Source organism: Lytechinus pictus, chromosome 5, assembly GCF_037042905.1.
Source record: "Lytechinus pictus isolate F3 Inbred chromosome 5, Lp3.0, whole genome shotgun sequence".
Lineage (NCBI taxonomy): Eukaryota > Metazoa > Echinodermata > Echinoidea > Temnopleuroida > Toxopneustidae > Lytechinus > Lytechinus pictus.
The window spans coordinates 21,882,540-21,909,688 of record NC_087249.1 but is presented as its reverse complement, the minus strand read 5'-3'; the positions used below and the strand labels follow the sequence as shown (position 1 = coordinate 21,909,688).

At 35.5% G+C, this 27,149-nt stretch overlaps 2 protein-coding genes across 3 annotated transcripts; one reads left to right on the top strand and one right to left on the bottom strand.

The window, feature by feature from the left end:
- Positions 1–1,023: 1,023 nt before the first annotated feature.
- Positions 1,024–12,892, top strand: LOC129260395 (uncharacterized). The gene is made up of 10 exons (XM_054898379.2): positions 1,024–1,102; positions 1,686–1,756; positions 4,128–4,203; positions 4,588–4,809; positions 5,561–5,662; positions 5,911–6,036; positions 8,608–8,856; positions 9,383–9,557; positions 10,347–10,483; positions 11,763–12,892. The coding sequence occupies exons 2-10, from the start codon at positions 1,754–1,756 to the stop codon at positions 12,035–12,037; spliced, it is 1,365 nt and encodes a 454-aa protein (XP_054754354.2). The 5' UTR covers positions 1,024–1,102; positions 1,686–1,753; the 3' UTR covers positions 12,038–12,892.
- On the bottom strand, positions 12,376–22,477 carry LOC129260396 (uncharacterized). 2 transcript variants are annotated; one of them, XM_064100030.1, is made up of 7 exons: positions 22,279–22,477; positions 20,024–20,253; positions 19,263–19,331; positions 17,628–17,709; positions 17,009–17,109; positions 16,179–16,311; positions 12,376–14,809 (listed from the first exon to the last, which is right to left on the bottom strand). In XM_064100030.1, exons 2-7 carry the CDS (start codon positions 20,219–20,221, stop codon positions 14,679–14,681), a joined length of 714 nt encoding a protein of 237 aa, XP_063956100.1. In that variant the 5' UTR covers positions 20,222–20,253; positions 22,279–22,477; the 3' UTR covers positions 12,376–14,678. The 2 variants fall into 2 exon arrangements, with proteins under 2 accessions (XP_063956100.1, XP_054754355.2); XM_054898380.2 differs by having other exon boundaries at positions 22,084–22,304.
- Between the last annotated feature and the right edge of the window lie 4,672 nt (positions 22,478–27,149).

Genomic DNA, 27,149 nt, shown 5'->3' with positions numbered 1-27,149 from the left:
TTTCAACAATCTAAAAGTATAATTTCGTAATCTTTCTTTAATGTATCGAGAATACTTGACATCTTCTCAATAAACTGCTTGTTTTTCGGAGGCCTAAATGACGCCAGCTATGATTGGTTTTGATCTTGGTAGAAGCAAATTAATCCACTGTGATGCAGAATCACCTTGTACTTAAAACATCTATGATATTGAATGCAATATCACTTCTGACTGACATAAAAACATACACCACCCCATGAAGAGCCTGATAATCTATCATTGTATAACTTTGTATCCATCTATATTAATTTCTTCGTTCACCGAGTCATTTAACCATATTTCTGTGAAAACATGCAATGACTGCAAGATTCTTTCTCTTTAAAAGAATTCGAAGTTCTGAATTTTTTGGTAAAAAATAGATCTAACTTGAGATGCACAAAGTGCGAAGACCTTTTACAGCAAATGTGTTTTCAAAATCTTGATAAAGTGTGGTTGAATCCTTTTTTGTTGTATATTTGACTCTGGAATATTTTCGGGTACCCGAATTTCTTTCTCACAGCTTTCTATAATATTATCATAGTCGTCAAATAAAGATTCACAAAAGAAGGAGGAGAAGAAGAAGCCAGACTTTGGCCATGATTCCATATGTTTTTTTTTTTAAATATAATAAAAGTGTATTTTTGATTGACTGAAGTAACTATGCCGACAAAAATAATTAAGTCAAAAGCCAACTTTCAACATGCTTAACTTTATCGACCGTTTCATCCAATTACCTAAACGACAACGAATTTGTCTATCATGACCTTGCTGTGTATCGAGGCAGATCGTTATGAAAGATATTGTGTGACTGTGGAGCTATTTACCGGGTTTTAATAACATTGATAATTACAGTTTACTAACTTCATCAAAATATATACAATGATGCAATATACCTACCCTAATTAATTTGTTAACTCTTTATGGATCCAGGGAGCCAAATAGAGTAGGCCTATATACATCTCTACCTAAACGCACAAATTCTCTTCCAATAACTTTGTCCTCAGATGACGCTCCAATGGTTACTGTGCATCAGTATCTGCAAATCGAATATTTTCCACTTTTATATTGAGTGGCAAGAAACTGTGTGTGTACACGAGTTCGGTGACGTATTTTTTGCCTGTGCATGCATCTTAAACATTTAGCAAAATAATTATTTTTTATTATATGATCAAGCGTTGTGTTTTTAATACAATTAAACACATTTTCCTTAATATACGCATTGGATCACCGGTTGGATCATATATAATATGCTTTCGGGAACATTAGGCAAGACGAAATCATATAATTACACTATATTGTGCTATGAGATTATTTTAACTCACAGTCTGGTCAGCCAGATCAGTGGTGCAATGCATGAGGCAACAATTTTGAGGGGTTCAGTACGTACAGGAGGCCTGTGCTCTCTGCCAGATTTTGCGCGAGCTATAGTCCCAAAATGTTTTCATATAACTAAATGACTTTGTCATACATTTAAGGAGTAAAATTTATGAAATGGAAAACAAAATATATCGTCGAAAATTGCAAAGATTGGATCTAAGGGGGCGATTACTACATAACCCTCGAACAGGCATATTCACATCGGGTATTCAGAAGTGATGATGTATTTTCAATTTTCAATTTATGCAGGCTAAATACTCGTCTACTGAATATTTTATGACACAATACAGTTTTACGGTGGTGGACAGTTGTAAAGGATTTCATTTCTGAAAATGTTCGATCTGTTTGACCGATCAAAATGGTGAGTAGGCCTAGAGATACTTGTCTTTTTACATTGTAATTTATTTCATATACACTTAAGATAATTGGAATGGTTACCATTCACTAAATTTATTAAATGGGTAATTTATTCGTTTAATAAGTGTAAAATTGAATATTGTAATGACCGAATGTACTAGTAATTGAAATGTCTTTTGGTTGTACGACGCGTTATGTTTTAAACATAATGATGCCGATTTTTGTTCTTTCTTTCCTTAGCAATTGTTTTTTTTCTCTCAGAAAACGTGCCCCTCGATCTCGGCCTTGTATCCAAATCACTCCATTGATAGTTAAACACTTAATGAGATTCGTCTCATACAGGACCAGCAAAGTTAAGAGTTTTATATGTTTTTACATATAAAAAAGCCAGTATACGATGTGTGATTTTTGGTTCGGTGTGCCATCCGAAACGACATTATTTTTTAATAAATCACATTTTGCATTAAATATGAAAGTTAAAAAAAATTAGTTTATTTGAAGTTTGGCATAATGTTAGGAACAATTAATGAAATCATAATATTGCTTTGCGGCAATACAAGTCCTGTAATCCAGATTCAAGTCACAGCCGATGATGACTTCATTACGATTTGGAATTGAATTTGCTTTTATTCATACATTGAGGCTCGAACTACATTTAATTTTGAATTCAGTAGTCCTAGCCTACAACTATTCCATATGCGGATCCAGGGGGGGCCCGAGGGGCCCGGGCCCCCCTATTGGCGGAGCAAAAGAAAAAGAAAAAAAGGAAAGAAAGAAAAAAAGGGGAAAAGGAGGGAAAAGATAGGAGAAAAAAGAAGAAGAGGAAGATGAGTTAATAAAATAAGATGAGGGGAAGACTTGGAAAATAAAAAGAATCTTTCATGTCACTGTATAAAATTTTTGCTCGCGCTTCGCGCTCGCATTGCCTTTTAGGTGGTTTTCATATCTTGTTCAATATGGAGTTTAAATATCAAGTTTGGAAGTCAATATACAAAACATATTTCACCCTGGAAATCGAACTTTCATTATTTTGTGTGATTTACAAATTGTTTTTATAAAGTTTCAGATCACAATATCAAACATTTTCCGCTCACGATTTGTGCTCGCATTATTAATGTAGATAGACCCCCTATTACTCATTCTTTTCATGATTTACAAATCATGAATAGAGTGTCCCGTTTTAAGGTCTAAATCTCGATTTTTTCCGCTCGCGCTTCGCGCTCGGATCAATTGTTTAGTTATAATCCTGTTCACGATTACAAAAATTGATTAAAATTTTACATTCTTTATGTAGAAAAATCAAAAAATTTCAACTCGCGCTTCGCGCTCGCATTATTTGATTGTTGAAATATGTAACGTCTTCATGGCTAATTGCAAGCAGTCCTTAACAGGTACATTTTCGATCAGTTCAAAACGTATTTAAAAAATTTCTGCTCGCGCTCTGCGCTCGCATTATTAATGTAAGGAAGATCCCCACTTACTCATCCTTTTCATGATTTACAAAACCTGAATAGAGTGTCTCGTTCAGTAGGTTTAAATCTCGAATTTTTCCGCCCGCACTTCGCGCTCGCATCATTATTGTTTAGTTATACCTATTCTTTTTAAGTTACAAAAAGTGCTTAGAATTTCCATTCCTTAGGTAAAGTTGTAAAAAAAATTCAGCTGGCGCTTCGCGCTCGCATTATTTGATTTTTAAAATATGTAGCGTCTTCATATGGCTAACTGCAAGCAGTCTTTAACAGTACCTTTTCCATCAGTTCGATTCTGCTCGCGCTTCACGTTTGTAGTAATTTTTCATTTGCATACACCTCTTTTTCAGGATAACAAACATTGCCCAGAATGTTCAAGATTTTAGAAAAAAAAAACATATTTCCCAAAAAATGTTAGCTCGCACTTCGCGCTCGCATTGTATAAATAAGGATTATGGTATTATATATTTATGTTTATTCATAAGAATAAAGCTAAGAAGTGACTATTAGGACTACCCCTTCAAAGCAACCAAAAATCCCGGCAAAAATCATCTTCGAGCGGCCGATCGGGGAAAATATTGCTGAAAAAAATTCCGGCCCCCCCCCCCCCTATTGGCGAAGGCTGGATCCGCCCCTGTATTCTGACCTCGGATCGCTAAGATTTTATTGGTTGGAAAGTTCATGTTAAATGTTATGAGGATTTCTTTGAAAATCTGATCGCAACGAATCGCATAGTGTGAGCCGGGCAAAAGAGGGGGGGGGGGGGGGAGGCGTGTCTAGTTTAGATGTGATACCGGTGCGGTATCAATACGCCATGAGATAAACGAATTTTAATAAAAAGATAGAGAGGCGTAAATTTTGATAATAGTGTTTATGTGATGTTTTTTAAAACTTTGTACCTTTCAGCGAATTTGGCACCTTCAACGATTTCCTCAGCATGTTTGCATCATACCAGTATTCATCACACTTGTCTTCTCGACAGGTAATGAGGAACGATTTACCAAATATTTTGTTTTCTAATACATTATACAAAATTAGGGCATATTAGGTCCTATTTTGAGACCATTACGGGTAACATTGTAACATAAATAATTTATTCATGGAAAAAAAAACAATAGAGATTACGCGGTTAACACCGCAGAGGTGTCAATATAATAAATCTCCGGGGATAATGCATGTTCACTTGCGAAAATCTTAACTCAAAAGCACTATATATCTTTAGTGTCCCCGATTCATTATGATAAACCACTGTAAATTCATCATCAATTTACACATGGACGCTTGAAGTGTGTGGGAGGGGGGGGGGGTCGCCCAATACCCTCTGCAAAAAATCAAAATCTTAATTGAATTCTTGTTCAATGGTTAGGCCTAATTGCAGGATTGGGTTCAGAAATCGAGAAAAGGACGCGACGGGAAATATCAGAATCGCCGAGTTCATCTGAAGGCTTGGTCATCCTGCCACGAGGAGTTTCATGTCAGTCGATTACAAATTTGGATGGGACAAAAATACAACTTCTACCCAAACTCATCTTCGTATCACAATTCCATCTAGGCCTATCGGTTCAGCATCTCCTTTGCCGATTACCTGGTTAGCAGACACTGCTCTTTCTCACTTTTACCTCTCCCCCTCCACCTCACACACTGACACACCCACCCACCCTCACACACACACCCTCACTCACAAAGACACACATACACCTTCACCCCTTTTACGTGTAGACCAGGCCGGGGAGCGTTTCATGAAAGGCCTTGTCGGACGTTTTATCTGACAAGTCCTGTTTTATCCGACAGTTGTCATAGGGACACTGCTTCTCGATCAGCCAATCAAAATCAAGGAAAGTTGTCAGATCTGAAAACTTGTCTGATGTTGATGAAACGCTCCCCTGCCTATACCGGCGAGGACGTCCTCAGTATACGCGGGCCCATTTCAAACGGATGCTAGTGGTCCTAAATCATCCCTTTTATGCAGTTGCTTGTTATCATGCATGGTACGGTCAAAGTGTCCTCGCTTGTTTGATAAAATATGGAGTGATGATTTTTTTTTTCTCTGATAACACGTCCTTGATTACCTCCTTTTGAATTTGTACAAGATTGTGTATGTGCGTGTGCCTTGTGGGCAATTATTTCGTAATTTACGGCCTTGAATTTATGTAAATTATTTGAATGAAATCCTTGATAAAAACATGCATGTTGCAATATATACGAGCATCTTGGTTTTCCACGTATTGGCAATAATAAGACATCAAATGCGAAACAAACGATAATTTTTACGAGTAATGCAAATTCTCAATACCAACAAGTTCTTTATTATTGTGTGTATATATATATATATATTATAGATTGCTACAAAAGACCGTGTACGAATGGAAATTGTGAAGAAACAATTGACGGGCGCAGGTGTGTTTGTTCCCCAGGATCAATGGGAGAAAACTGCGAAATTGGTAAATATACATTAATTTCCATTATCATACTTCCTATAAGTGATAGGAGCAATTTTAGTTATTTGAAAAATTGTGTTTCCCAATTTTCAATGAAGAAGGTACAATCTTGAGTCTTTTATTAGTCCTATATTCTGATATTGAGATTAGGTGGACTTCACGAAATTTTAAAGCATTGTATTTGTACTCTAATTCTTTATTACATTGTCGAGGATATAGTTCTATTTTTTTATCATTTTTATTTAAATCAGAGTCAGCTACTACAACATCTGCTACCCTTACCAATAGGCCTACTACGAGTAGTCATATAATACAGGATGCAACAACATTGTCTTTATCAGAATTCATCAGCACACAAATTACAACGACAGCAATCTGTAAGAAAAACTTAATCTCATTCTCTCTATATTCATATCTTAATAATATCTATAGACCAACCTTATAAAGATAATGGCCATGAGTTATAGTATGGTGGTTCCTTAAAAACAAGATATGTATCTTACTAAAAAAAAGGCCTTATATTGTGAACGCGAAGCGCGAGCTGTTTTTTTAGACCTAAAACTGTTACATGTAGCTATCTAACAATGGATGCGCGAAGCGCAAGCTAAAAAATACTGATATTCCAACTAAAAATTGATTTTCTAATTAAGCACTTTTGTAAACATGAATAGGAAAGGTCGTTAACTTATTCATGCACCGCAAAGCGTGAATTTGAATTTTTTAATAGTTCGATAATGAAAACAAGACAATTTAATTTTGTTTTTAAATAAAGGAGTTGTGTCCCTATAGGCCTATATCAATGGACAATTAATGCGAGCGAAAAGCGCGACTTGAAATTTTTGATACATCACTGTCTCAAAAGGGATCACGATAGGCACCGTTGAGAATGAAATGTAAATTTTGAAGAAGATGTGGATCTCATTAATGGTCCGAGCGTGAAGCACGAGCAGAGTTTTCTATTTCGATTTAGACATAAAACCGGGATATTCTAAGCATTTTTTTTTTTTTTGGGGGGGGGGGGAATTCACGAAAATGAGGATGCGTACCTCACTTTCGATGCAGAGAGCTCGCAAAGTCACAATTTCCAATTGCAATCACGAATAAAAGAGTAAAATTTCACATTAACCGACAAGGATGGTGCAACAGGTCCTCGAAGCAATTGGAACAGCTCTGCAGTGACTCGACAGTTTATCATTTTTCTGACAGGCGAAAATTTATCGTTTTCCCAACTCGATCCCTATTTGTATAATTACACAGATACTTTAATCTTCTTTCTTTTTTATCCTTCCTTGATTTATGTATTCCTCTTTCTCTCTGGTTTTCTCCATTATTCTCGGCGGTAGTGCAATTTTATCATATCCAGGTCCCCCCCCCCTTTAGTGGCTGCCCTGGGCACAACGCAATGATTATGGCCACTGGTCATAGTACCACCTTTCTATCAAATCGTCAGTTTATCATCTTTCTTGTGATGTAATGTATAAGGGTTCATCTGTCATGTTTGTAAAGCGCATATAGATCACGAATATTATGCGCGTTATAAGTACCCTATTATTAGTGTCATCATCATTATATATCTCCATCTATCTATCTGTCTATCTATCTATCTTTATTCTATTTTATTTTTATTTCATTTTATTTTATTTTATATTCGGAATATCTTCTCCCTATATGATTTCCTGATGTTTGATTATATCATAATTTCATGAAGCTCTTTATCTTTGACCATATTATACTGGTAGTATTGCCGTTTTAACCACTTCCAATTCTTTGTGTTTTCTTCCCAATCAATTCTGGTTCTCCCTTTGACGTGATAGCTTTATTTTGGTGCCGTTTATTATTTCTCCAAATTATTTGATTCCCTCCCATAACTCACAAAACCAATTGAAATGTCCCTGCTTTTACTGGTCGTCATCCAAATTCCGAAAAAGTTACTATTTTCTATGGAGTTGTTTAATCACCGAGTGGTTTGCTCTGCACACGAAAGGATACCATAATTTTACAAAACCAATTTAAATTAGATCCGTTTCAGTAGTTGACGGCGAAATTGATCAACTGATGATGAGATAATACTTATATTACTGTAATAGAACAACTCATCAGGCTAATTGATCTGCTTTATGGAAGAGTATACTGGCATTGATGAAATTAAATAGTCCATGACATGTTACAGACCACTGACGTGTGAAAGCGAGGACAGGACTATCCTGTACCAACTTCATAACACAATTGCCACTGTTGTATTTTATCTTAAAGGTCAAGTCCACCACAGAAAATGTTGATTAATATCAAATAGAGGAAAATCAAACAAGCATAACAATGAATGAAAATTTCATCAAAATTGGATGTAAAATAAGAAAGTTATGACATTTCAAAATTTCGCTTTCGTGATAAGCAAAAACTGTTCATTAATACATTTTGCCAAGACACAAGACGTGTTCTTATAGGTCCGAAAAAGTGGAACAATTTATCTAAAGACATCAGAAATGCACCATCTTTGAATTACTTTTAGACAGACAAAAATTATGTCCGGTCTCTAAATTGAGTGATTTGCTTAGTTTCAGTTGCAGGATGTTGGTTTGACGATTTATTTACTCTTTCATTTGATATTATGTATATAAAGTTGCCCTCAGTTTTGCCCCCCTTTTTTTATTTTTATTTTATGTATAATGTCTCCCCGCGTGTTATGCTACTGATTAAAACAACTTCTGGTAATCTTGTCATTAATTTTAATGAATACGATTTAAACATCCGCTTACCCGATGTGTTTATAACCCAAACCAATAGGCCCTATGGATTTCTTTTTTGGTATAGTTCTTCGATTTAATCCATCACATTTTCATTTAACATGTTTAAATTGTTCTTTCACAGCGGCTTAGCAACAAACTGTAATCATGGCAATATCTATAATCACCGGAGCAAGCCAATTGTTTCTCTCCCTTTTTTTTCAGCATCGAATGTAAAGATCTTTGTTACAGATATCGATAGGAAAGAGATATTCGTAACGGATCTGACGGATAGTAAGTTACGCTTCATGTCTATCAATGCAACAAGGGAACCGGATGGATATATCACATACTACTCCGCAGGGAGTAGAATCTGCTGGACATACACGAAGACTCGCATCTATTGTGCTGACGAGAATGGCGCCAACATGATGACGACTTATAGTTTTTACGAAAAGGGCACAGAACAGAACGGTAAAAAGTATATGCCTACATGTATGGGCGGATCCAAGATTTCAAAGGAGGGGGGGGGGACATTTTTGTACAGGAAAAATATGACAAGCAAAAAAAAAACACGAAAAGGCGTAACTACTAAAGGAGGACATTTCGTTCCAGAACAAAACTTAATAAGCAAAAAAGAAGGAGGGGGGGGGGGAAGGATCCTCACTTGCATAAGAATGCTGGCATATATATTCTATGTGGAACCGCCAGTGCATGATGTGGATGTAGTGTAAGGGGAAGTCCATCCTAAGAAAATATTATTTTTTAATGAAAACAGAAAAAAAATCAAAGCTTAATTTTTAGACTAGGAATTTCTTTCCCTTTCACCTGCCCTCCCCCGCCTGTTGCGCCACTGATTTCTTTAGGCTAGTTTGACACCTGAGAAGACGGCGGGGGTATATTAAAAGCCGATAAATAGACAAAAGCACTTAAGGTTGGGGACAAATCCATCAAAGTAACAACTGTTAAGAGCTTTATGCATTGATTTCTTTATGTTTAGAAACAGAAATACGAGGACTTGCTGTAGCAGAGGAATCTCACAATCTCTACATGGCGAGTACAGACCCTCCAAAAATAATATATACATACATTGGTCCGGCGGAAACTGGGTTTCATGGGGATTTTGCGTTGTTGTCTGATGAACCAGGATCTTTAGAAGTTGATGACGAACTAGGGTGAGTGATATATTTTGGTATATCCACGATGCATATAACTTTATAATTCGTTTCCAATGGTCCATTATATTTCCTTTTCTACCAAAATGACTAACCACGACATATTTTTATGGATTGTGCGATTTAAATATTTAGACAATCAAAGCCGCACGCAGCGGGGTGGGGGTGGAAGAAATAAAATTGTAGTCAAAATCAATTTTGTACTTTTCCCCTTCAATTTTTTTGCGAAAACCCACGTAAAGTGTGATACTTTTCATTTCAATTTAATGTGCAAAAAAGTCTTTGTGGCCTTGAAGTTTGGTGGCTCTTCTCCCTCAATCAGTTTAGATAGTTCATTTTATTTTATCATTAATCTTAATACGTGGTAGTTTAAAGAACATAACAAGATAAAACAGATTGTCAGCATAACAAATATAGAGTGAATTGTTTACATAAAATCAATATTTTGAAAGAAATAGAAGCTGGGCTTGTCTGAACAAGTTCTCCAAATATTCTACCTCTTGAAATCATCTTGTGTAAGGCTATGTTTAAATGTGATCAATGCGATTATTACCCCCCAAAAAATGTTGAACTTTGTGGAAGTAGCTAGACGCAGCGGATTCATGAGATTTCAATAGCTTTTGTGAGATGGAAATTAATGGGTTCCAAAATGCATAGGGCCATTAAACCCCATATGGCGCCGCCCATGATCAAGTGTATAATCATATCTACCGGTACATACATGGGGACAGGCTCTGGCATAGTGGACGGAATGTTGCCAACAGTACAAAACAGTCTTGATTTTCACAGGTTCCTGTATTGGTCAATGAAAGGAAACATCCAACGCAAACGTCTCATGCCAGAAGACGGTTTCATACAAACCATATACAACGACACCAAGAACACAGACCTCCTCGAGATCACTGGACTAAGTATTGATCTCAGCCGTATGTATTTAAATAAATAATTTGAATGATTTAGACAAAACTTTTTATTTCACTATTTAAGATTCAATACTGCATCTATTGTATATTAAAGGTCAAGTCCACCTCAGAAAAAAATGTCGATTTGAATCAATAGAGAAAAATCATGCAAGCGTAACGCTAAAAATTTCATCAAAATCGGATTTAAAATAAAAAAGCTATGACATTTTGTAGATACGCTTATTTTTCACAAAACAATTATATGCACAAATCAGTGAGATTCGGGATTCGATGATGTCCCTCACTCACTAGTTCTTTCTTTTTTTGTTTGAATTATACAATTTTTCAATTTTTACAGATTTTACAATAAGGACCAACAGACTGAACAATAAAATGTTAATGGCAGTTGTACATGTTCAGGGAAGAAAAACTTGGTTTCACATGACAACAAGGAGAAAGTTTGAATATTTTAATAAAATACAAAAGGCATAGTGAGTGGATGACGTCATCATTACCTCATTTGCATACCAACGAAATTAAACGTCATAAATTTCTCATTTTACATCCGATTTGGATGAAATTTTCAGTGTTATGCTTGTTAGATTTTTCTCTTTTTATATTCAAATCAACTTTTTGTTGGGGTGGACTTGTTAGGCTTACAGTGCAATTGCGTAACATGGAGGTACGTGGTCGATTGATTGATTGAATCTAACAAAATCCTACAATATACGCATGTTGAAGAATTAATCAGTAAACATGAGATTTGACAATTAAAAACTCAATATTTCAAGTCAGATTTTTTATGTGTTCCAAATCCTTAGATGTCAAGGAAATCATCTAAGATATTTCAAATCAAATGTTCAAAAAGGTTTTGAAGGGGATTTTCAACACCCGAACCATCAAACTACTATACAGGCCCACAATAGTTCCATCTTATAATCTTTCAAACTTTACCTTTTCCCTTTCACTTTTAGGGGCCCACTTACATCTTTTATTTTGACCAGGCCCCTCCATATTCAAAGAAAGTCAGGATTTTTGAATGAATATCACAATCATATCCCTATCAATTATGCTGGGGTTACATAACTTTTTATTTTTTACTGTTACAGTAATTGTATTTTTGTGAGCTGTTGTTAAGAAAATCTAATAGGCCCTAATCCTGAATTAGGCATTTTTCATGGTACATAATGATCCGAAAACTGAAAGATTCTTTTAATTTTGTAAATTATAACTTATATAATTTGAACATTTCATTTTGAATATTAAAAAGTTTCCATGTAAGCTTTTTCTTAAGTTTCCCCAGGAAATCCACGACGCATATTTTTCTGCGACTTCGACCAAATTTTTTACAAGGACGTGACATCACCTTTCTACATATATGAAGCAGTGGAAATAGCTGGTGACATGATGAACCTTAGAGAAATCAGATTCTTCAATGGCATGCTCTATTGGACAAAAGCATTAGAGGATACAGCGATCGCTGTATTGACAGATTATGAAAACACCAACAGATCATTCAACACCCTCCAAAACACTGACGGAGTAAAACCCTTCAAGTTTGTCATTGTTAAAACTTAGTTCCATTCAATAAGGATTGACAGAAAGCATATGCTCTCTCATTTTACATACTAAATGCTAGGTGAATGATTGGGTTTGTGTTGGAGTTGTTTGATTATAAGTGTTTAAATACCTTATGATCACAAATAAATTATACTGGCAGCTCTAATACTATTTTAATACTGTGTAAATATGTGCAAGTATGCTGTAACTAAATCTATGTGCTTCATATTTCATTTTTTGTTTAAATGGTCCTCTAGCTAGTCGGCCTATTTGAGCACGGTATGTTTTGAAGGGGTGTGCATCATAAAACTCTGAAATTGGTGTCCAAGGAACTGACTACAAGGGTACAAAACAAATCATGGTGCAGTTGGAATTAACTTATTTTTTATTATCAAGAGAAATGGACAAAGGGTAACCCCAAAACACAATGCATTCCTGCAACCCACCTAGTGAGCAGAGGCATAACACGAATTGGTAATCACAATATATAAATATTTTTTTCTTTAGAATCGTGATTCATAATCATGCTCTTGAAAAGAAAGACAATCAAAGATACATGTTATCATTTTGATATAAATCAATGTGCTCCTAAAGACATTATTACTTTGTGGTCTTTAGTTATTGTGAATATCGTTGATTATAACATGTGGCACAACCAACAGGTTGGTAGACCAGCAATTCATCATCACATTTCCTCTGACAACTTTTCTAGATTTTCATTGGCTGAGAAGCACAGTTCCTATGGCAACTGTCGGATAAAACAGGACTTGTCGGATAAAACGTCTAGCTGACAAGTCCTTTCATGAGACACTCCCCTAATGTTATACTTGTGCATGATTTCTATCAAATAAAGAGTGATTTTATCATTATTCCATATAATTTGTGTAAAGTGTTTTTTTAATGTCTATAATGACATTAATATCATGTTAGCTACAAAATTGTAGCTGAATTTTGAACATAATAATGGACTCTTTTTGTATTATAATAAAGTGGGGGCCAAGTTGGACACCATGATAATACACAAAAGCAAATAAAAAGGGATGTTTTTCACGGCAGGGCCGGTATATGTGTACAAAGAAAAAAAATATAGAAAAAAAAAACGGAAAATCCTGAAAAACATTGTACACTTTTAAAACAGCTTGAATGTGTGTTAAGGCTATGTATTTTACCCTTTAATGAAAACAAAATATAGAGAGCATTGATAATTCAGGGTAAGGAAAACATACCAGAACAATAGGGAAAATATACCAGTAAAGGGTATTCTGAGATGTATACACAAAAGGTATAAAAATTGCAAAAATGAAAATCCTGAAAAACATTGTACACTTTTCAAACAGCTTGAATATGTGTTAAGGGTATGTGTTTCACCCTTTAATGAAAACAAAATATTGAGAGCATTGATTATTCAGGGTAGGGAAAACATACCAGAACAATATACTTGTTAAGGGTATTCTGAGATCAAAGGATAATTTAGGGTCTCCTTTGAAATCTCATGTTTATGCATGGTTCTACCGTATTCTAATGACAATGTATCCCCTGGTCCCACTTGGAACGATAAATTATACAAATTACTATTATACAGACAGGTCAAAACAGACACAAATTCTGAGAATTCATACACGTATATCTAGTTTGCCATACAAAACTTTTCATGCAACAATAATGATTGCAAGAATTTACGTACAGAATTAATATACCAAGTGAGTCAGAAATTTTTTTAAAAGAGTGTCGATGGGGCGAGCACATAATACCCCTGCCTGTAGCGTGGAAAACGGACTTGGATTGAATTGGATTTTTATTCATTAAGCCGTGGTACAATGAAGAAACAGTCTAAAGTCCCCAACACAATTAAAGGTTGGTTCACTTTTGATCATATTCAGATTTTCCAAGGTGGGGATCAAGTGCTTTCTTAGCAGTCAGGTAAAACAACCTCGGTATAACCTCGGTATAAAGTCATTTTACAATTCAACATCATTTCCTGGAAATGCTTACACCTACTTTTTTTACAAGTGCAAAGAGGAAAATCATTCAAATCGACTTTGGTCTCTTTTGATAGTAAAATTATTTGAAAGACAAGATTAAAGGAGAATGAAACCCTGGGAACAAGTTAGCTTGTGTGAAAACAGAAAAATCAAAGAAACAAATCAATGAAAATTTGAGAAAAAATGAACAAAAAAAAAGGTTATGAGCCTTTGAATGTTGACATCACTAATGATGTGGACATCAGCCCATTGGCAATGCAACCAACACTTATGCAACGTTAGAGTTGCACAACTCCCCAATCACCTTTCTACAAATTTCACTTTAATTGCGAATTTTATCAAGTCAACTGATACAGGGTGTCTTCAACTGTTATTTTTTGTCAACATTTATTAATAATTTATTTTCCTCATATTTTATTTAAAATTTCTAGTAAAACAATATATAAGTTAACAAATTAGTTTTGTTCAGACAGCAATGAATTCCATTTGTGTACTTGCTTATTTCTAACAGCTAAAATTCTAAATTTTCATATTCTCCATTGATGAAATTGGAATGGAATTTTCTCTTTTTGGCTTCTCTTAACAATTCTAAACATCAAAGAATAATTCCCCTTCCACAGAAAACCACTGGTTTGCATAAAATATCCTTACATATGACTATCACACGAGAACATGTATCATGATGTCTTGTCTTGCGGTCTACCACGTCTTGTCCTAACCGTGGATTTATCTTCTGTTGATGGGTCCATACTTGTTCCAGTGCTTACCGATTTGGGTTTTCTCTTTGACGATGGTTCGGTGTCAGATGCTGATAAATGAGAATGAAATCAAGAGAATAAGAACTAACAGAGATATGATAGGACTTACTTACAGGCAGCAGTTTTACATGGGATCAATGTTCACTGATGTTCATCACAAGCATTGATTACCTAACTGGATAGTGTAAATCAGGGGCGGATCCAGGATTTCTCAAAGGGGGGGGGGGCACATTTTCCCAATGAAAATTTTGACACGCCAACAAAAGAAAAAGGTTTCTACCTAAAATTGTTGGGTCATTTCGTCTGCGAAAAATTTGACAAGCAAAAAAAAAGGTCTTCACTTTCAAAAGGGGGGGGGGGGGGCACGGGCCGGATAAGCCCCCTCCCCCTGGATCCGCCACTGGTGTACATGAATATTTGTTGGTATTATTCAGCATACGCACATTTAGAAAATCACGTACAGATGCACAACCTATTGAAATTCATGCAATACTTTCCTGTTAATTCCATTTATCCCCACACACATACCTTTTCCAATCCAGACTGTGCATTTGGCACTATATACATACATTGTGTAGGTTACATTTATGATAATAAAGTAATATCAATGTGTCGATCTAAATTGCACAATCTCTAGAAAAGCATTATACTAAAGACAACATTACCATACAGTGCAAAGTGCACTATACATAGGTTACATTTATGATATTGATAATTTGTCAATCTACATTGCACAATTTCCAGAAAAGCATTACATCATGTATACTCAAAAGAACATTATTATACAGACTATGCAAAGAATTTCATACTATTCTGAAATTAAATATAATATAAAAATGTTAATGGAATGTTGACCAACAGAGTCTTGACAAACTATTGTATAACAGATTCAATTAGAAAATATGATCTCTAAGCCATGTAAATCTTTATATTCAATGTAACTAGAGTTTTTAGTTAAGGTTACATACATGTATATGGCTTGGTGAAAGTCTAATGGTGAGTATACCCTAAAGAAGTCTCATGATGAAAAAGAAAATTATGTTACAAACTGTATTTGCCTAATTCAAAACTCTGTTCTCTAATCCATGTAAATCTTTATATCCAATGTGACTAGAGTTTTTGTCATATGTAACCTTAACTAAACAATATGTGCAAGTTACTTTGTCTTGTGTTTTCATTACCGCTGGAAGAAACATAAAGTGCAAAAAAATACCAGTTTAACATTATGAGGTATAAGGAGCATTGTCTCACATGAAGTACAATGAAGGGTCATCTTAATGTTAGAAGTTCACTAAGATAAACATTACAGGTACATGTGCTAACCATTCATTTAAATTGACCTTGCCTTCCTTCAATTCAAGTTCAACACGTTTTTCATCATATGCATACAAATGTAGGTAGATATCTTTCATAACTTACTAAATGGAAATAAATCATCAGGAGCTATCAATCTTTGGTTTCTGTCATTTTCTAGCATAGTGATATACTTCTTGGCAAGTTCTGTCCCGGCATAACCCCATGCAGAAAACAGTATAAATTTCAGGAATACATTCTGGAGGAGAAAAAAATGATATATATATATTAGAAAATAAATTTTTGGAGTTGCAGTCAATGTTATTCCTATTGAATTGAACCCATTCAATATGAAATGCAAAATTGCATGCCATCAAAGCTGGAAGTGTCGGCTTCATGAGCAAAAAAAAAAGCCCAACAAAGAAACATGCTAGCAGACTGAGCAGTCATTGAAAAAGATTGATTTTGTGATCAATAAAATATGCAATATGACCTTTTGACCCCTATATGACATTTGACCCCATCATCCTTAACAACACACATGTTGTATTGCCCAAGGATCATTTGAAAGTATGATCAAAATTGATGAAGAAATGAATAAATGAGAGCAAGTTGAAAAAACACATTATTGTATTTACAGACTAACAGGGAGAAAAAAGATCACTAGGTCTCTGCCGAACTTTGTTCAGGCAAGATGAAAACTATCAAAACATCAAATTGCCCAGTTGTATGAAAGTGATACAATTTTATTTCCAGAACTTCCTTCTCTTTCGTAACAAGGATCCTTATATTTATGAAAATTGTTTGAAACTGATGCCAGCACATATACACCAGCACATTCACTGCATTGGTATGTACTGTTAAAATTAATTCAAGATCGCTATACATTTCAATAAGAGCAAAATAAGAACACTGAAAATGATAATTCTGGTTGATGAAGACTCAATTTACCTCACCTTTACTATTGGATTTGGAAGCAGAAAGTCATTAGCAGCTACAGCAAGAGCACCAACTAAACATCCAAAGAAGAAACCTTTAATAACTCTGCCTCTATTTGCTGACACAAGAAAGGGTCAAAACAAATGAAATTAAAGTAAAGATATAAAGTTCTGAATATGCATTACATTTTCTCACTTACAATATCTAAGCATATCAAATGAGAAAAATTTGTTCATTCAGAAGGCATTATAACACTTGTCACTTTGAGCATACAAATGAGCTGAGAATTTCTGAAGAATTATCTGCCTAGATAAATTTTCTATTACAGAATGCCCCCCTCCTTCTTCTTGTCTTCTTCTTTTTCTTCTTTGCCTTTTCTTCTCCTTTGCTTTCTTCTTCTTTCCCTTCTTCTTTGCCACCACCTCCTTCTTCTCCTCCCCCTCTTTCTTCTCCTTCTTGGTTATTACACTGATTACTATATGAAGAAATGTGTTGTGCAGTGCTCACTTTGCATAATTTTTTTTCTAAATTAGAATTTAATTTTAACAAAATGATTGCCCATTAAAATATCTAAAATTGAATCTCTACTAAAACAATATACTAGGAAACTTTCATCTTACACAGAGAAAAACTTACTCATTCTATTAGAAAATATTGCTCTGTTTGCTTGCTTTAATGCTTTTAACAAAGCTTCATCTGGTTCATGCTGTAACCCATTCTGTGAATATATTACAAGGAAGATGAGAAAGATGACAATAACGTGTGATAAATGCAATGATAATAATGATTAATAACATGCAAACCTCAGCTCTTCACTTACATGTAACTTGCTAATGGTAAATCATCTCTTTTCATTCAGACAAAACTTAATTGATTAACCTTCAAACTGTAATACCTGGGGGACGTTTCATAAAGCTGTTAGTAAGATAAGAGCGACTTTAAGAACGACTGGTGAACCTTTCTAACACACTTAACCATTGCCAACGAACATTTTGCTTCATACCATTTTCCACAAATAAGGATCACCAGTCGTTCTTAAAGTCGCTCTTACTTAGGAACAGCTTTATGAAACACCGACCAGGACAATGTTTAACCCTATCTAGGCCGGGGGGGGGGGGGCCTCCGAGGCCGCCCCCCCTCAATGATTCAAGCAATATTTTTGCCGCGCGAATTTTTTGACCGCGCCGCTCGCTGACTTTTTACTTTTAAGTCTTGCGCAACTTTTGAGACCAATTTTGCGTCACCCGGGTACGTGGTTCCGAAATTACGCAACATTATGTAAGTGCATGTCAGACCAAAAATTGCTCAAAATCGTAATTTTGTGTACAAAGTCAATGCAAATTGTGTTTTCAACCAAAAATCATAAATGTATGATTATTTTTAGTTTTGCTGGTCTAAATGTATTTATTTTATGCTTTTTATGATCTCAGAAGAGTCCTAAAAATTTTCATTTAAAAAAACAATGAAAAATAAAAGGTCAAAAAACAAAGAAATACATAAAAAATTGCAAAAAACAATACATAAGAAAATGATTTGATATCACAATTTTGTTCATGTACACTTGCTAATAACACCACAAAGAGTTTCTATACCTAAAATTAGAACATTTGGAGCTTTATTTAGGGAGTTAGAGGAAAAAGTATGATTTCGCATACTAATTACGCATAAATTAGTATAATCATTTAATAGCGATTCGTATGAAATAAATTACTATGTAATTTTGTAGATCATGTCCCAGACAACCCGCGTGCCAATTTTCGGCGCGATCGCACGATCGACGGCCGAGATCTCAAGGGGGGCCTGGGAGGCCCATCCCCGGCCATATGAACTCCAAAAATACCCCGGCCTATATAGGGTTAATACATAAAACTTGTTTGTTATTAATTGCAAGTTACAATGTAAAACTATAAATAACAGCTTTCATTCTCTTGGTTGGCTTAGAGCTTATATGTAATTCTAGTATTCGTTACTGATATCAAGCTTAGTCCTGTAGGCTTCATCAGAAAAGCATTCAATATATGTTTCATGAAATGTCTTGTCAAACATTTTATCCAAGAATTCCTGTTTTATCTTGACATTTACCATAGAAACTGGGCTTCTCTACCAATCAAAATCAGGGGGAAATGCTCCCCTGAAATGACAATCTGTTTAACTTCCCATGGGCCATCCTTTGCAGTGACTTTAAATTCTTTTTAAACAGTGTTAGTGTGTAATATACCAGCTGGAATTTCAAATTTGGTGTGTGTGTGTGTGTGAATGTGATATGCTTACCTCAAATGATTCTACCGCTGCTCTATAGTGTTCTGCACCAAACTCGGCTAACCCTTTGTAGTAATAACCCTGGGGAACATACAAATAGAAACATGAGCTTTAGACATAGATTTCATTAATATTTATCTGATATTATCACTATGTAGAAGAATAAACTTCATGTCAATCACCGCCATCATCAATTATTAGCATCGTCATAATCATCAACACCACAACCACTACTACCACAGTTATCATAACCATCATCATCACCATGTTTCATCACCACAACCACCATCATCACTATCAAGAAACAGACCACCGTTACCATCATAATAATCATTAAACTATTATCACCCACCACCACCATCATTGTATGCATCGCCACCACCACCACCATTACCACCACCATTATCATCATCACGACCACTTCAACAATGCTTCAACCAATATCCTCACTACCATCATCATCACCGACACTGACATCACTTCCCACAACACTATCCCTCCCATCATTAGCAACATCCTCATCATCGCTATCACAACCATCATTGACATACATGTAATCAGCCTCACCAATACCACCACGAGGCCATCACAATCACCACTAATCACCAAAATCACTTCCACCACCACATCCATCATGGCCTAAAGCATCATTGTCATATTTTAACCATAAATATTATTCACATAATTTCACAGCTTCACTTGCAAATTGGCCAGTGAAATCATCGACCGTATGTCTATCGTTATCATCATTCCTTGACACCACCCAGTGTTACCTTGTACCAGTCTGGCCTTAGGTCAATGACCTTATCTGCATCCCTGACTGCGTGGTAATGCTGCTGGATGATCCTGAAGCATTCTGAACGTTGGGCGTACAACAGAGCATTGTCTGGATCTCCTTTGATCTCTTTGGTGAGCTCGATGATGGAACCCACTCCTCCTGGGCCAGGGCGGTATGTCTCTTCTTCCCCCATGTTCAGTCACGCCTTAAGATTGGTTTGTATCTCTAAGCAAAAGATTGCAATCAAGAAGCTTTTGTTATTCAGAGGCAAGAGGAAAATTTTTTCTAGAGGGAGGGGGGGGGGGGGGCAAGACGTGTACATCCAATTTTTAAGAGCCTGTAAGCATTGGGAGTGAAGCATGTCCTGATAGCGCTTTTGCATCTTCTTAAGTGCAATTGTAGGATTTCGTGCACACTTTTGGTGAATATTTCAAAATTGCTGGGGGGGGGGGGGGAGCTGCATATTGCCATGTTCAGAGTTAGCATTTAACGAGGATGAAGAAATATTGTACATCATTAAAGCGGTCCCACAGGCCACAACTCATCCATCTTCAAGGGGGGGGGGCCGGGGCAAAATGCTTATTTAACATAGTACATACCCTGCCAAAAGAAAGCTCAGTGCCTTATTTGATTCACTATCTTTAAGAAACCTTTTTCAGGCCTAAAATCAGTCTATATTGGGGAGGGATATGCTCTGCTGAGACTTACTTCTGGCTCCGCAGCCTCCCCTTTGTCAAACAATAGTCAGAGACAGAAGCTTTTGGTCTATACTTTTATTATTTCTAGTTTAAAATTTGCCCCAAAATTTTAAGCTCTAGTCTCTGTACATTGGTTGTTCTGCTGAACTATGTTGGCTCCTCTCACTAATACAGAAATCGTTAAATAATCCCCAGAAACGATGGTAATTCATGTAGATTATGAGGTGAGAAAAGTTTGAAAAAAGCCTAAAAAGTAAAAATTAAAAAAGAAAGGGTAGGGTGTCTAGTCTAGATCTACTAGCCCAATACTGCCCAAACCAAAATCCATACTACCATAGACTCTAATTAATTGGTGAGTGGAAGCCAACGGAGCTGAGTTCAGCGGAACAACCAATTGAGAGACCGAAGTTCTAACTCGATCTGTATAGGGACTCAATGGCCATATGTTCATGTATTAAATTCGGATAAACCAGGGAATGGGAGTTGCACGACAGCCGAAGTTAGGCCTACTGTTTTTTCCTTTTAAGTTTTAAATTTTTTCCCGTTTTGGTGCATTTCAGGCCAAAATGGAATATTAATCCTATTTTTGGTCCAGCTCTTTTTACATATATTTATGAAAAAAAAAAAAAATCGATGAGCCCTGTCTGGGGGATTTTGCATTGTTAACCCCCTAATGGCGGCTGCACGGCCGCGAGCCGTCTGTGTACGAGAAATATTTTTTTTTTTAAACTCCTCGAAACAGACGGCTGCCAGCTGTCTAATAGTACTACCATCTGACCATAGCTGGATTCAGGACGTACATTTATTCATAAGACGCATAAAGGAAAGGACGACGAACAGACAGGGACCAGGCCAGGGTTCAGGAATGGGATAAATCATAAACGGCCATGGCCCGGGCCATGGCCATGGGCATGAGATTGAGATTTGAGATGACGAGGATCGAGCTGGCGGGGCTCAGAAATTTCTAGACAGGAATAACCGTCGTTTCTGGGGATTTATCTAGCAATTTCTGACATTTTACTATCATCCCAACCAAAATACAGAGTGAAGCTTTTGTTCTAAGATTTCTTGCTCTCACTTCTCATCTCAGACTCAGATCTCCGAGTCCGATAACAACATGCTGCCGACAAGGCGCGGCGCTAACCCAAAGCGAGGTCGGTTCTCCACCGGAATGGCAGGGGTGGTGGATGGGCTGGACTCTCCGACTCTGACGTTAATGTGCATGTCATGGTGCCGGTTGCTGCGTGACGGATTTTGATAACATGAAATTCCATACCTTACCAAACTATCAGTGCCAAGTAAAAAAATGACGTGTATTATCATTTCAGCAAAACTACAACCATATACAAATTCTTACCACAATTCTGCAAGTAACAAATCCCGAAATAGTAACAGTTAAGACAGGAATAGAACGCAGCTAACTCGACAAAAAGTGGGCGGGGTTTGTCCAGTAAATTAATTGACCTGGGCGTGGCCCCGTGGTATGTATATAAGTTCTGCATTTATAATACTGTTTTCTGGCAAAATATACGAAACTTGAGAAGATAACTACCTTTCTTAATTTATTTTTCTAATTTCGATGAACTTTTCAACATATTCTTGTTATTCAGCATATCCACTTTTTCTTCGAGTGGACATGCCCCCCCCCCTTGCATCGCTTTTTTGCCCCTATTTTCGAGTTGACCAGCTTTTATTTATAAACATTCCGATAAACATGTGGTTTGATAACGATTTTTTTTATTTGGGATCCGAAAGAACCTTTGAACTTCTTTGGTCCAAATGATCGGTTAGTGAACAGATTGATTAATCATGTTAATATTTAACCAAGCCTTCATGATTGTTAAAATGCAATTCTCATAATAGCCTAATGACCTTTCGGCGCAAAACTTGAAGGAAACCTCTTAATAAATGAATAGCACAATGGAAGATAAATGTACAAATCCCAGCTATTTGAATATAGGGCCAGTCTTTAAAAAAGGACAAGGTCTCTTAATAATTATTATAATAATAACATCAACAACAACAACATGTTAGCATCAATGATAATACTAAGTGATAACAACAATATTAATGTTATAATAAAAATGATGATACTACTACTACTATACTACTACTACTACTAATAATAATAATGATAATAATGGACAATACAGAGAGAACATATATATATGCTGACCCTATAGGTGATTGCTTTTTAATATATAAGTGATAGATGCCGAACTTGACCTTCATTTCACAATATAGTCAAGCACTGACGGTCTCATAGGCCATGTACAAGAACTGCATGGAAAAAGTTGAAAAGTACAAGGGTGTTTTTTTTTGGTTGATTCGTGTTCTAGATGGGCATTGAAGTAAATTCAGCGTGGTTGCCACCATGATCATTCTGGTTAATGAGCCTTATTAGCATAGTATAGCATATATGCAATATGTATGCTACTACTATTACACCAGAAAGACAGAAAACATAGATAATACAATTTTCCAGGGTTCCTGTCATGAAGAATTCATTCATTGCAATATTTGCTATTTTCAAGTAATGCAATCATCCTAATTAGCCAGCGGCGTAACAGGGGTCGTTGGCCAGGGGGGGGGGGGGGGGGCAAGAGCCAAAAATTTCCCGGTCATATCATCAACAGGCGTAATGAGGCGACTTTTTTGAGAAGGCCAGATAAAATTTTTGACCTTTTTGATACAAAAGTCCATTTTTGTGATAGATTTTGACATTATATCCAGAGAATAATATATTTCACTCTTGAATTCTCTCTTTAGATTCCCTTTGTTGTGGTCTGTACGTGAACAGGATTCTTTGCGGCAGTATATACTTCGCGTGAAGAGTAAAAAATAAAGAAATAAAAAAACGAGGGGCACAGTATAGCCCATGTGCTAAAAAGCTGCTTTATATAAGTCCCGAGCCAGCGAAGCGAGCGAGAAAATATCACCTTTTCATGAGAATCTAACTTTGATCTATTTTTTTTTACATTATATTCAGTAAATAAAATCATATTCTACACTTTTCCTTTGCTTATCTTTCCTCCTTTTTTAATTTTTGTTCTTGTTTGTAGAAGTTTTTGGGGCCATGGCTCAACCCTTCTATACGCAGTGCTGTGCGGTTGGGGTCCGGGGCGGAGCCCCCGGAACTTCTTGATATCAAAGCCATTTAAACCTCGCAGATTGCCGCTATTTTAATCAAATCGCGGGCATATACAGAATATAGCTTTTACACAACACATTTATTCAACCTAGTTACGTAATGAACCAAATATTTTGAGGGGGCAAAACATAGCAATGTGGGAAAAATTTGTAAAAAGTTGCCAGTGTGCAAAGCGAGCTGGAAAAAAAATGCCTATTGAAATTAAATTCAAATTATGTGATAGATTTTTCCATTATATTCAGCAAATAACACATTTCATTGTTTCCATTAATTTAATTATACGTTGTCTCCTATTATTTCTTTTATTTCCTCTTGGGTGTGGAACCAAGACCCCCCCTCCCCTCATGTCAGTGATTGAACGGGTGGCGTTATAGAGCCATTTGAAAGTTATAAGTGAAGAGCCCATACTGCGTGGGGTCTGGGGCAAAGCCCCGGTAGCTTATTTGCATAAAATTTAGCAAGCTTATACAGCACCATGTTGTTTGCAGTACATCTTTCTTCCCGCTTTTTAATTTCAATCATCGGCAGCCCGGTCGTGTTATTATTTTGTTTTTATTGTCCCTTTTCTTTGTTTTCCAATTTAGCTTTTGACTAATTACATTCTACTTTCGTTTCCCGCTATAATTTGCCATTTTGTCATCTTTTAATTTATTTCCCACCTTGCTATTGCATGACATATAGGCCTATTTCGGAATGATTTGTTCTTTCTCAAATGTTTTTCTTTCGTTCATTTTCCCACTTTCCTTCCTTTTCCACTAAAAAAAAGGTTTTCTTCGTTTTCTTTTCACTTTTCCCTTTTCCCCTTTCCGTTTCTTTTCCCTCCTTTTTTTCCTTTTCCCGTTTTTCTTTTATTTTCCCGTTGAAATCCCGCCTGTTACGCCACTGTAATTAGCATAATGAGCTAATTAGTACGTATGAAGTGTAATATATATGTATTTGTGATTGTCTATCCAGAAACCTCCAAAACATAGATAATGCAGCCCTTCAAAGGTTTTTCTATGGCGAGGAATTCATTTATGCAATAGTTTTCCATAATTGTAGTAATTAGCATAATCAATGCGGTAATTAACATATATATGTGCAAAAATATATATTCTTTGGTAATTTTATTTTTTGAGAATACCTGAAAACATCATGAATAATACATCTATCATATTGTTTTCTATGATGAGGAATTAATTAATGACATTATTTTCCCTTTTAACCAATGTAGGCATTGTGATAAGCATAATTAACATGATAAGCTAATTAAGATTTTATTGTCAAAGTATTGTCTACAACGGCCTGAAAACATAAATAATACAGCTAATCTTATGTTTTCTATGAGAAATTCATTTATCACACTAAATGTCCCTTTTAACCAATGAAAAAGTCTTAATTAGAATATTCAGCATAATATATGTGCAATATATATGTAAATATACATTCCTTTGTCACTTTATTTTCAGAATACCTACAAACATGAATAATACAGCTATCCCAATTTTATTGTATCCTATACGGTTTTATATGACAAGGAATTCATCTATGACATTATTTACTATTTGAATCAATTTAGGCATTTTAATTAGCATAATGCAAAAATTAGCATAAATGTGCAACATATAGATTTATCTAAAACAGCTTGAAAACAAGGATAAAACATCTGTTCTCAAGTTTTGCACAACAGGGAATACATTTATGACTCTAGTTTTAATTTTTAATCAATGTTATTGTTTTAATGAGCATAATGCACTAGTTTGCATAATTATGTTCAGTAAATCAACTGTGAATCAAGAAAGCCTGAAAATATAAATAATAAGGCATAGATCATACGGCTTTCTATGACTTTGGTCCTGCAGTTCCTATGGTTGTTAACTGGGATCCTAACTCTATTGCACCTATATGTTATAATTAGCACATTATGTTAGTTACGTTAATTACAATAACATTGGTGTAAAGGGAAACCTATTTTGTGTCATGAATGAATTCGTCATCTAGGAAACCTTTATAAGAGCTGTATCATTCATGTTTTTAGGGTTTCTAGATATTACAGTTACAATTAAATCTATACATTGCACTTATAGGTTAATTAGCACAGTATGCTAATTACACTGCCTACATTTGTTCAAATGGAAAAAAATAATGCCATTAATGAATTCCTTGTCATACAAAACCATATAATAGCTGTATTATTCATGTTTTCTCAATATAAAAGGAATAGTTATTAATTCATGTATATATATATTTCACATATACATTAATTAGTGCATTATCATAATTATTCTAATTAAGACATTGTCATTGGTTAAAAGGGAAATCTATTGTCATAAATGAATTCCTCATCATAGAAAAAATTCGAAGAGTTGTATTGTGTATGTCTTTCAGGCCACTGTAGACCACATTTTGACAAAGAAATCTATATATTGCACATATATGCTACTGAACACATGCTTATTATGCTAATTAGTGTCATAAATGAATTCCTCTAAATAGAAAACCCCAAAAGAGCTGTTTATCTGTGTTTTGGGGTTTTCTGGATAGACATTCACAAATACATATATTACACTAAAGCTAATTATGTTGATTACAATGATTGCATTACTTAAAAATGAAAACTATTGTCATGAATGAATACCTTAGAAAAATTGTAACATTTATGTTTTCAGTCTCTCTGGTTTAAGATTAGGAGCATATGCTAATTAAGGTAAAAAAAATTGCTCAAGGTTGCCATGGTGGCAACCAAGCTGAATTCCCATCTAGTCCATGAATCAACAAAAACTTTCCAGGTGTAAACATTTCTTCTGGACTATTATGAAACAACATAATGGTCCTTGTGAGTTTATATATAGTGATCCTCATGATCCAAATATATTCTGACAAGAAATCTGGTCAATATTCACTCAGTCTACGTCTCATCAGGTTTTGGTCTAAAATACACCCGGGGGCCACTTACATTGGCGAGTGGATACCATGCGCGACTAAAAAAACATGTAGAGGATGTCTTTTTCCAGATAGGGCATGTTACGTACGTAACGTAATAAGGGTGTCAAAAACACTAAAATAATGAAAAAAGGGTATCTATTTTTCGCTAGGAAAGCTACGTGTTTAGGGTCAAATTTGCGAGGGTGTAAAAAATTAAGAATAAAATGTTTCATAAAGAATGTACTTTTTGCCCCAATAGTCAACACTACGTGTTTAGGGTACGATTTGCGCGAGATGTAGGAGGTGGGGCATTACTAAACCCTATGATAGGTAAAGGTAAAACTGAGTTAACTGACGACCGACGTCCG